Below are 12187 nucleotides of genomic sequence, written 5' to 3' on the forward strand. Positions count from 1 at the left end.
ACTACGGGGGAGTAACCACTGCACCCAGATAAATTTTTTTTTTTTTGAAGAGGTGGATCCTTGCTATGTTGCCTAGGCTGGTCCCGCTTCAGCCTCCCAAAGTGCTGAGATTACAGGTATTAACCACTGTATCCAGCCTGTCTTTTTCCTAAGTTGTGAGAGTACTTTATGTGATAGCAATATTAACATTTCATCCTGTGTAACGATTTTCTCCCAGCCTCTCACTTTTGATTTTGTTGCATTTAGCCATTCAGAAATGTTTCTTAACTAGTCATTTTTACCCCTGCTTCATGAATTCTAGGTGGGTTTTCTTTTTTGTTTTGTTTTGTTTTTTTTTTCTGACTAGGCAGACCTTCCTAAGTCAAAGTTACATATATATCTTCAATACTTATGTTTTTTTAAAAAAGTGTATGTTGGCCAAGCTCATGCCTGTAATCCCAGCACTTCGGGAGGCTGAGGTGGGTGGATCACATGAGGTCAGGAGTCGAGAACAGCCTGAATAACATGGAGAAACCCCATCTCTACTAAAAATACCAAATTAGCCAGACATGGTCGTGCATGCCTGTAATCCCAGATACTTGGGAGGCTGAGGCAGGAGAATCGCTTGAACCCAGGAGGCGGAGGTTGCAGTGAGCCGAGATCACACTATTGCACTCCAGCCTGGGCAACAAGAGCGAAACTCCATCTGAAGAAAAAAAAAAGGGAGGTATATGTTTAATTATTTTATATTTTATGTGATGTAAGGTGCGGGTATACCTTTATTCTTCAGAATGATTGGCTGATTTTGTCATACCTTTTATTGAGTAATCCTTCTTCCATTTAATTGAAATCCCACTTGTATTCTATATTAAGTTCTCATAGAGAGTTGGGTCTGTTTCAAGGCTTTGTTCTACTGATTTATTGTGCTAGCATCCAGTGTTTTAATTATTACAGTAGTATTATAATAGTCTTATTAATTGGTGGAATAAATTTATGCTGAATTATATGTTAAAGTTTTTGCAGTTTTTGTACAATATATTTTTCCATATGTATTTTAGAATTGTATTAATTTCATATTAGATGATTCAGTCTTTGTCTCCAGGAACCTGGTATGATTCTCCATTTTTTTTGTTCTTGTTTTATGACCTCTAGCCAGGTGCGATTTTTTTTTTTAAGGTTTTCTTTACTTAGAGCTTATAGTTTTCTTGTTAAATTTTCCTAAATAACAGGAAAAGAAACAGATAACCCCATTAAAAAGTGGGCTAAAGGACATGAACAGACACTTCTTAAAAGACATACAAGCAGACAACAAATATGAAAAAATGCTCACATCACTTATCAGAGAAATGCAAATCAAAACCACAATGAGATACCATCTCACAGCAGAATGGCTATTATTAAAAAGTCGAAAACTAACAGATGTTGTCAAGGTTGTGGAGAAAAGAGAATGCTTATAGACTGTTGATGGAAATGCAAATCAGCCCCTGTGGAAAGCAGTTTGGAGATTTCTCAAAGAACTAATAGAACGATCATTTGACTCAGCCCTTCTATTACTGGGTATATACACAAAGGAAAATAAATTATTCTACCAAAAAGATACCTGTACTCATATGGTTATCACAGTATCATTCACAATAGCAAATACATGGAATCAGCCTACGTGTCCCATCGTTGGTGGGTTGAATAAAGAAAATGTTGTACATATACACCACAGAATACTATGCAGCCATTAAAAAGAATGAAATAATGTCGTTTACAGCAACATGAATGCAGCTGAAGGCCATTATCCTAAGCAAATTAATGCAGAAACAGAAAATCAAGTACCACATTTTCACTTACAAGTGGGAGCTAAACATTGGCCATACATGGACATAAACATGGAAACAATAGACACTGGGGACTGCTAGAGAGAGGGAGGCAAGGGCAGAAAAACTTTCTGTTGGGTTCTGTGCTCACTGTTTGGGTCATGGGATCAACAGAAGCCCAGACCTTAGCATCATGCCCTACACCCTTGCCACAAACCTGTACACGTACCCCCTGAATCTAAAATTTTAAAGAAAGAAAAAGATAGTTTAACATCGTGGCTTATCCTTTAATTTATTGAGTGAAGATAAAGGACATACTTCAGCTTTACTTAATTTCCTTTCCTTTCTTTCTTGTATTGTATTGTGAGGTTTCAATGAGATAGTTTGCCCAGTATATAGGACTTAGACACCCAAAGAATGATGTTGCATTTCCTTCTGCCTACTTCATTTTTCTTTCAGGTATCAGTTCATGATCTTGAGTGGCTTTTAAAATATGTGGAAAAAAATCAGAGACCACAGGACCTCAAATAAATGAACATAACAAAACTGTTCTCAGAAAAAAGTCAACCATGAACTATCCAATTTTCTTCCATTTCTAACTGCATTTTACTTGAACACTCTCTCGAGCAGGGATTTTTCTTCATCTAGTGTCTGTGGGCCACAGGGGACTTTAGGAATTCTATTGAACCACATGATTAAAAAAGTTTTAAATTGGCCGGGCGCTCAAGCCTGTAATCCCAGCACTTTGGGAGGCTGAGACGGGCGAATCACGAAGTCAGGAGATCAAGGCTATCCTGGCTAACACGGTGAAACCCCGTCTCTACTAAAAATACAAAAAAATTAGCCGGGCATAGTGGCGGGTGCCTGTAGTCCCAGCTACTCGGGAGGCTGAGGCAGGAGAATGGCATGAACCTGGGAGGCGGAGCTTGCAGTGAGCCGAGATCATGCCACTGCACTCCAGCCTGGGTGACAGAGCGAGACTCCGTCTCCAAAAAAAAAAAAAAAAAAGTTTTAAATTAAATATTTTAGAGTTTTGAACATATATTACTAATTTTTATTCCTTTTTTTTGAAGTAGGGTCTAGCTCTTTCACCCAGGCTGGGGTGCAGTGGTGCAATCTTAGCTCACTGCAACCTCCGCACCCTGCCCCTCCAGGTTCAAGTGATTCTCCTGCCTCAGTCTCCCGAGTAGCTGGGATTACAGGCACCCGCCACCATGCCTGGTTAATTTTTGTATTTTTTGTGGAGAGGGGGTTTTGCCATGTTGGCCAGGCTGGTGTTGAACTCCTGATCTCCGGTGATCCACCCGCCTCAGCCTCCCAAAGTCCCAGGATTACAGGCGTGAGCCCTCATGCCTGGCCTAAAATTTTTAAAGTAAAATTGAAAGTATAGCTAGTATTTGCTTTAGAGTTATGGTAGAATGAAGTGTTTTGGTCAATTAACTAAAAATTAATAATTGATTATTAATAATTAATTGACCAAGCTTAGTTAACTAATTCCTGATTGCTTCCAAAAATTAAAATGGGTCAAAACCTCATAAAAGCACAGTTTTCTCCTTAATTTACGGGGGATTTCAGGATCTTAAAGTTATCATTAACTTTATGAACAGCACACTTAAATAGTTATTTAGGTTCTGGATAAACAGAATTTATTGGATGACTTTCTTTGTTTTTTTTAAACCCTTATTTTGTCCTAAGGTTGCTACAGCTGTAAATACTAGACAAGGCTGCTATGCAATGGCTGGATATGTTAAAGAAGACTCCGTAATGGAAAAACGGCAGCCTAAGACGTATGTTCCATGTGTACTTATTTGAGTATTTAAAGTAAATGTGTTACTGAAATAGTTTTGGAATTATTGATAAAATGTCATTCTTAAATCTGCATTTCTAACCTACTGTTTATGGAATGCTCTTTAAGTTCATACTTCATCTTAGCTGTCAGTGGAATGGAGACTCCAGCTCTTTAAAGAAGAAGCATTTGTTTGTCCTTATTTAAAGAAAGAAAGAATGTTAATGATTACCACATCAAGAAAGGCTGAGAGTATACTGGCTAAAGTTACTTGTGCTGGATGAAAGGAAGTTATAGAGAAAAAAAAAAGTAACTTAGTTCTCTCTTGATTCTTTTTAAAAATTTTTAGAATTCGGCCGGGCGCGGTGGCTCAAGCCTGTAATCCCAGCACTTTGGGAGGCCGAGACGGGCGGATCACGAGGTCAGGAGATCAAGACCATCCTGGCTAACACGGTGAAACCCCGTCTCTACTAAAAAAAATACAAAAAACTAGCCGGGCGAGGTGGCGGGCGCCTGTAGTCCCAGCTACTCGGGAGGCTGAGGCAGGAGAATGGTCTAAACCCGGGAAGCGGAGCTTGCAGTGAGCTGAGATCCGGCCACTGCACCCCAGCCTGGGCAACAGAGCAAGACTCTGTCTCAAAAAAAAAAAAAAAAATTTTTTTAGAATTCTAAGTTTTTTTAGAGACAGGGTCTCACTTTGTCACCCAGGCTGGAGTGCAGTGGTTTTGATCATGGCTCACTGCAGCCTCAGACTCCTGGGCTCAGGCTAGCCTCTCACCTCAGCCTCTGGAGTATCTAGGACTGCAGGCATGCACCACCATGCACAGCCAGTTTTTAAATTTTTTTGTAGATGTGGAGTCTCATTGTGTTGCCCAACCTGGTCTCAAACTCCTGGCTTTAAGGGATCCTTCTGCCTCAGCCTCTCAAAGTGCTGGGATTACAGCCGTGAGCCACTGCACCCAGCTTGTCTTGATTCTTGAAAGTAGTGCAAGTATAGTACAATGGAAGACTTTGTGAAGGGTTGGTTTGAGAAGTGATTTATAGAAGGAAAAATAATACCTTTGGGGTTCTTTCATTCATTTTCCCATTCTTGTATAAACCTTTACATATGTATGCATTAATAGATTCTCTTTTTGAATTAGTAATTTTTTAAAAATACACCCAGCTAGAGATGAGTACCTATGTTACTGATTATTTCACCTAATTATTAATGCTTCTGTATGTCTTTCCCTGCTAGTCTGTAAGCCCCTTTAAAAGAATGGACCACATTTTATTCCTCTTTATATCTCTGGTTTGGGACACAGAGTAAACATGTAATGTTTATTACAGTACATGTTTGATTTTTGCAGCTTTTTAAGTGTTAAAGGATCTTCAGATCAATTTCCTGGAACTGTACTCCGATGGTAATTTGTATATAACTTAACTTTTTAAAGCATATTTAATGTGGTAAGTAGACAATGCAAGAAATAAAAAATAGGATTCTTTCAAGGAAGAATCTCATGTGGAACTTTCCAATTTTGTTAGTGGCACCAAGTATTTATAGATTAGCCCAGTTCCTTCTATTGCATTCGTTTTACTTCCTGCAGATTCTGACTTCCATAGTATCTCCTGTATCCATAACCTATCTTCATTTCTGCTGCCTTATTTAATTCTCATGTTCTTTTGTGTAGCTCCTTGTCAGACTCTTCCTTAACACTATAGTTGTTCATTAAGTATTCAATTAAAGTTCAAAATTATTCAGTCTAGAATCCCTGGCACTTCCCATTACCACTGTAGCTTCTCTTTCCAGACTTAAATGAGTACTTAGAAAAAAACAAAAGAATTGTTGTAGCCATTTTCTTGGGTGGTAAAACCACTTAGCTAAAGTCTGACAGCTGGTCATTCACAGAACCAGAATGTAAACCTAGGTTTATTGAATACCGGTACTGCTCCCAACTCCTATACCACTGGTCACTTCCTCCATGAAATCTGTGTAGAGTTATTAGAATAAATTTTGTAGAATCGTTCTGGCTCATCATATGAGTCCCCATGGAGTAGCCATTTTATCAAATTTAGGGTTCCCAAATTTGAACACCTCCACGAATTAAGCAGATAACTTTTATTGGGTGAGGTCGACTGAGTTTAAACAATGAGTGGTGAGGATTGCGGTAGATGACAAGGGCTCACCCCCTCCAAAGGAGGCAGTTCCTACTCAGCTGTAGCCAATTATTATTATGTGTTAAGACCAACCCAATGTTGCCACATCTTTTTTTTCTCAAGACAAACCCGAGATCTGCACTTCTGTGTGAAATTTTCTGACACATGATGCGAGTCAAACCAAGTTGTACTCTTATCTAGATATGTATAATGTCTGTTAGAGTTGCAAAGTGAAATTTTACTTTCAGAGGTATATGAATCCATCTTAACCAGAAAGTACCCAAATTTGTTCCAAATAACCATTTAAAAAATTAAATTTATGTCAATTATACCTATTTTAGAAACTGCTGTTCTCTAAGATACAGTTTGGTTTTAAATGGTTGTATATTTTTGAATTATAGTAATCTTTTACTCATTTCTTTACTGATTTGTTTTTAGTATTTTGAAACAGAAATTCAATAATGGAATCCTTAGGGCTAATGCACTCATGTTTTTAAGAACATGAATATTCACTTTTCAGAGAATGGAATGTTTAAAAATTATATGGCATAGTATTTTTTCTCTGTAAGAATAACATTTAAACATCATAGTTTCTTCCATAAGCTATAAGCTGATGATTAACTCGGCAAACACTAGTTACTGTGTGCTAGCCAATATGGTGATGTAAAGATAAAAATAGCTGGACATGATGGCTCATGCCTTTAATTGCAGCACTCTGAGAGGCTGAGGTGGGAGGATCACTTGAGTCCAGGAGTTTGAGACCAGCCTGGCCAATACAGTGAAACCCCATCTCTAAAATAGATAAATTAATAAATAAAACTCTGGCTTCTACAGACTAGAGAATGCACCAAACTTTTTCTTTGCGATTAACTTGCTTAGTTAAATTCATTACCTTTTTTTAATTCTCCAGACTTGTTAAGTACCTTCTTTTTAATAGCTGGCATTTGAATGTATAAACACTTACTTTAATTGATAAGCTTATCACATTTCAGTGATTATCAATGTTTGTACCAAAAAATACCATGAAAGGACCAGTAATTAAGAAATTGAAATGCAATATATACTTTAAGCCATTATTTTTGGAATTAATTCACTAGACATGTTCTTATAAATCATACGAGTTATTTTTCATGGTAAAAATTGAATAGAAGATTAAAACCATTACATTAATGTTGGTATTTAAAATAATGTACTTGGGCCAGGCACAGTGGCTCACGCCTGTAATCCCAGCACTTTGGGAGGCCAAAGCGGTTGGATCGCTTGAGCTTAGGATTTTGAGACCAGCCTGGGCAACATTTTGAAATCTCATCTCTACAAAAAATATAGAAGTTAGCTGAGTGTGGTGGCACATGCCTGTGATCCCAGCTACTTGGGAGGCTGAGGTGGAATGATCGCTGGAGCCTGGAAAGTCGAGGCTGCCATGAGCCATGATGGTGCCACTGCCCTCCAGCCAGGGTGACAGAGAAAGATCCTGTCTCAAAAAATGAAATAATATACTTGATACTTTTCAGGATAAAGAATTGTTCTCAGGACTTTAAGAAGACTGCTGATCAGCTAACTACTGGTTTAGAACGTTCAGCCTCCACACACAGGACTGTTTTGAACTCATCATCTGTAATGTTGGTATGAAAAATGTTGGTCATGAAGTATGATGAAGGCAGACATTTGACTTTGTCTCTAGTAGCTCAACTTTCTTCTCCTATAATTATAGATTCTTTTGGAAGTTTATAGGTAACAGAAGTAAACCCACCCTCCTACTTGAATCTCTTTTGTTCCATGCTTAGACAGTTCTCTTTTCTTCCAAGGCAGCCATTTCTACCTTTGACTGACTCTGTTTCAATGTTCTTGATATTTGCTGTGTGTAGCTTCTCTTTGAAACTAGTTATTGAATCCAGGTTCTGTGAAACATATAGAGCACAAGTTTTTAAATTTTAAATGTGATTTTTCACTTATTTTAGTGGCAACCAAAAGGCCTAATTACATTTGTTGTTGTTAATGTTATTGCCGAAGATTGAATTTTACCTTTTATCTACTCCTAATAACTTTAATGTATTAAGATTAGAAATAGAACAAACTCCAAAATGATGTTGAGTGAAGTATTAAGTTTTTGTGTTAAGATCATTAATGGAGGCCAAGCGCAGAGGCTCATGCCTGTAATCCCAGCACTTTGGGAGACCAAGACAGGCAGATCACTTGAGGCCAGAATTCAAGACCAACCTGGCCGACATGGCGAAACCCCATCTCAACTAAAAGTACAAAAATTAGCTGGATGTGGTGATGTGGTGGCACACACCTGTAATTCCAGTTACTTGCAAGGCTGAGGCATGAGAATCGCTTGAACCTGGGAGGCAGAAGTTGCAATAAGTCGAGATAGCACCACTGCACTCCAGCCTGTGCGACAGTGAGACTCTGTCTCAAAAAATAATAATCATAATAATCATTAATGGGCTGGGGAAGGGGAGAAAGCACTTTAATCTTGCTAACTTTTCTTTCAAGTATAAATCTTAATGGAGTCAAATTATAATATTTTTTCCTTAACTATAATTTTTATATGTATACATGTATTGCTATGATAAATTGTTCAAGGTAGTTTTAAGTTAAAAAGATGATTACAAGGCATTATCCCATTAAAAAAAATCTTTAGGAAAAAAATCTGGAATGGTCTAACTAAAGCTCTAAAATATGAATGGTTTTTATCTCCAGGTTAGCAGGATTGAATATCATTTTTGTTGCTTGTTTTCACTTTTCTGTAGTGAGTCTATGTTGCTTTTGTAACCAAAATGGTAGCCTGAGTTTTTTGCAACTGTAATATATATATATATAGGCATCTGTTTTTTAGTTTTATATTTGTATATGATTCCCCTCCCTTCTTAGGACACTAACACTGCAGAAGAAATTGATGAAGCGTTGACTACAGCACATCATAATTTTGAACAATTAAGCATTGCTGGAAAAGTAAGCACTTTGCAGGATTAAATTCTATCATGAAGTGAAGCACGTCCTCTTTAAGTGTGTACATTTGGATATGTTACCACTGAGGTTAGAGCTTAGCACTGAGTTATTAAGCATGATAATTTAAAAAAGAATGGAAAACTTTTCCCATGGCCTGCCAAAATTGGTCTTGCAGCATTGTTGTGCTAGGAACTTAATAAAATTCAAGCTTTAATAAGGAACTATGACTTCTACTTGCTGTGAGCTGAATTTTGTCTCAGAAGCATTGCAGATTATCTTTTCAACATTTGCTCGTTGTTTGGCTATATCCCCCTTTTGTGAGAAAGTCTCTTTCTCTCTTCCTACTCCACCTTCCAAAAGAGACTCTCTCATTTGGTGACACAAAACAAGTTCTTCAGCACCTAGCAACAAAATTTACAATTAAGGAGTTCAAAAGGTCATAGCTGATTATGTTGTGGCTGCTTTTTTGCATAGAAGGACAAGACATTTTCGATTGGCTAAGAGTCACTATCAAAAGTCGTTTCTCAAGAGGAATGAGATATACGATAAAAGTATTAAGATAGAAGAGTTGTGAGAGAAAAAAACAACATTGAGAGAAAAGGGGAAAAATAATGTCACCTGTGATAAGCAATAATTAGTACCAGATATAGTGGAGAAGAGCAAATCAGTGGTAAATTAACTGGAGGTTAGGACTTCAGTATCTGAATTTGGGAGAGTGGGGACACAATCCAACTGAAAACAGAGTATTCTCTAGCCCTCAGTATTCATGTCCTTCTCAGTGCAAGATACATTCACCCCATCCTGACATCCCCAAAAGTTTAACCCATTCTAGCATCAATTGTAAGTATAAAAATCTCACCTGGGCTGGCTCACTTGGTCACGCCTGTGATCCCAGCACTTTGGAAGCCAAGGCAGGAGTTCAAAACCAGTCTGGTCAACATGGCTAAACCCCATCTCTATTACAAATTCAAAAATTAGCTAAGCGTGGTGGCACACACCTGTAGTTCCAGGTACTGGGGAGGGTGAGGCACGAGAATTGCTTGAAGCTGGGAGACGGAGGTTGCTGTGAGCCGAGATCATGCCATCGCATTTCAGCCTGGTTGATGGAGTAAAACTCTGTCTCAGAAAAAAAAAAAAAAAATTAAAAATTAATAAAAATTGAAATCTCACCTTCTAAGTCACGTATGGGTGAAGACATGATATCCAATTCTTCCTAGGGCGAAATTCCTCTCCAACTATGAGCCTGTGAAATGAGACAAGAACTTACTTGCTTCTAAAATACATTGGTGAAACAGGAATAAGATAGACATTCCACATTCCCATTCTAAATTGGAAGAATCAGAAGGAAAGAGGAGGTCATGGATGTAAACAACAGTACTTAAAACTTCAAAAAATACTAAGATTGTGTAATACTTAACATTTTAATTCAAGTATGGTTTCTAAGGTTTTTTTTAATCCAGGGAGTCCTATCAAAGAGAAATTCAGCTACTTAAAATGACTTGTTTCCTGTAATGATAAAAAGGAATAAGAAAAAAACTTAGGACACTCATCAGTGGATTTTTTTTTTGGGTCTTGTTGCTGTATTATCAGTAGAAAATGTCAGCAAGGCCAGGTGGGGTGGCTCACACCTGTAATCCCAGTGCTTTGGGAGGCCAAGACAGGAGGATCACTTGAAGCCAGGAGTTCAGAACCAGCCTGGGCAACATAATGAGACCTTGTTCCTCCGCCCTGCCAAAAAAAAATTAGTTGGACACGGAGCTGTGTGCCTGTAGTCATTGCTACTCAGAAGGCCAAGGCAGGAGGATCCCTTGAGCCCAGGAGTTCAGGGTTACAGTGAGCTATGCTCAGCCTACTGCACTCCAACCTGGGTAACCAAGTGAGACCCTGTCTCAGTAAAACAAACAAAAGGATATGATCTTACTTACAAATAGTAAAATTTAAAGTTGAACCCTGTGACTTACTCTATTTATATTATTATCTAATTACCTCATGTTGTTTTGAAGAGTCTAAAAAGTACCTTTTACTTTCAAAATTCTGTGAGTTCTATAAAATAATTCCAAAAGTAAGTCTTCGTCTTGTTTTTTTTCCAGGCGCTTGAACACATGCAGAAGCAAACGATAGAGGAGAGAGAGAGAGTTACAGAAGTTGTGGAGAAACAGTTTGACCAGCTTTTGGCTTTTTTTGATTCCAGGTAGTAACTTAAGAATCTAGACTCACTGAAACTGAAGTTTCTAACACTAACTTGTCATTGTATTCCTTTGTTTAGAATGAAGTAATGGGTAACTTTTAAACAAGTTTGGAAGTTGGTAGTCCTTACAGACTGATCTTTACAACTTCAAAATGAAAAATAATGTGTAAGCTTTTAAAAACTTTGGCTATTTACCTTCTGGTGCTGAAGCTAATGGTTGTTTGTTTGAGATGATCTTGCTCTGTTGCCGAGGCTGGGGTGCAATGGTGTGATAATAGCTCACGGTAACCTCAAACTCCTGGGCTGAAGTGAACCTCCCACCTCAGCCTTCAAAGTAGTTGGAACTACAGGCCCACACCACCACATCCAGCTACTTTTGTGGTTTTGTTGTTGTTGTTTTTTGTTTTCCGAGACAAGGCTCTCACTACATTGTCCAGGCTGGTCCCAAACTCCTGGCCTCAAGAGGTCATCCTGCCTCAGCCTCCTGAAGTGCTGAGATTACAGGTGTACAGCGCCGTGCCCAGCTGAAGCTGTTAACTGTTAAAGAAAAGAAGCTTGGGCCAGGTGTGGTGGCTTACACATGTAGGATTACACAGTGATCATCCTGTCTAAGCTACTTTGAGAGGCTGAGATGGGAGGATCCTTGAGCTCAGGAGTTTGAGACCAGTCTGGGCAACACAGTAAGACTCTATCTGTACAAAAAAAAAAAAAATCAGCCGGACATTGTGCACATTACTGTAGTCCCAGCTACGTGGGAAGCTGAGGTGGGAGGATTGCTTGAGCCCAAGAGATCAAGGCTGCAGTGAGTGGGGATCCTGCAATACACTCCAGCCTGAATGACAAAGCAAGACCCCCACCTCAAAAAAGTAAATAAGTTTCTGACTTAAAGCAGTTAGCACAGAAAAAGATTTTCATAACCTAAATTATGTTGTGGAATTCTGTATACTTGGGAAAATACATAATTTTTTATACATAGTTCTGTCATTTAGTCATGTGCTTTTTTGCAACAGAGCAGAACCCTAATAGGCATTGCTAAATACCTTAAACTATTATATATTCATCACCTATTTAGAAAGCCATTTGACATATATTATCTTTGCTCACATGACGGAGGTACAGTAGATATTCCCTCCATTATGCATTTCAAGAAACAAGCTCTTAAAAATTGTAACATGCTCGGCCAGGCGCAGTGGCTCACGCCTGTAATTCCAGGACTTTGGGAGGGCGAGGCGGGCGGATCACAAGGTCAGGAGATCGAGACCATCCCGGCTAACACAGTGAAACCTCGTGTCTACTAAAAATACAAAAAATTAGCTGGGCGTGGTGGCGGACGCCTATAGT

The 12187-nt window shown here is 38.5% G+C and overlaps 1 protein-coding gene across 1 annotated transcript in view; it reads left to right on the forward strand.

Annotated features, from left to right (window-relative positions):
• The window catches only part of RNF17 (ring finger protein 17), a 112753-nt gene that overhangs the window by 7719 nt on the left and 92847 nt on the right, over positions 1-12187 (forward strand). Inside the window, exons 3-6 of the mRNA XM_015120755.3 lie at positions 3480-3571; positions 7218-7329; positions 8581-8661; positions 10749-10849. Of these exons, the coding sequence (XP_014976241.2) occupies positions 3480-3571; positions 7218-7329; positions 8581-8661; positions 10749-10849 (386 nt within the window). The remainder of the gene's footprint in view (positions 1-3479; positions 3572-7217; positions 7330-8580; positions 8662-10748; positions 10850-12187) is intronic.

This window comes from Macaca mulatta, chromosome 17 (assembly GCF_049350105.2).
Source record: "Macaca mulatta isolate MMU2019108-1 chromosome 17, T2T-MMU8v2.0, whole genome shotgun sequence".
Classification (NCBI taxonomy): Eukaryota; Metazoa; Chordata; class Mammalia; order Primates; family Cercopithecidae; genus Macaca; species Macaca mulatta.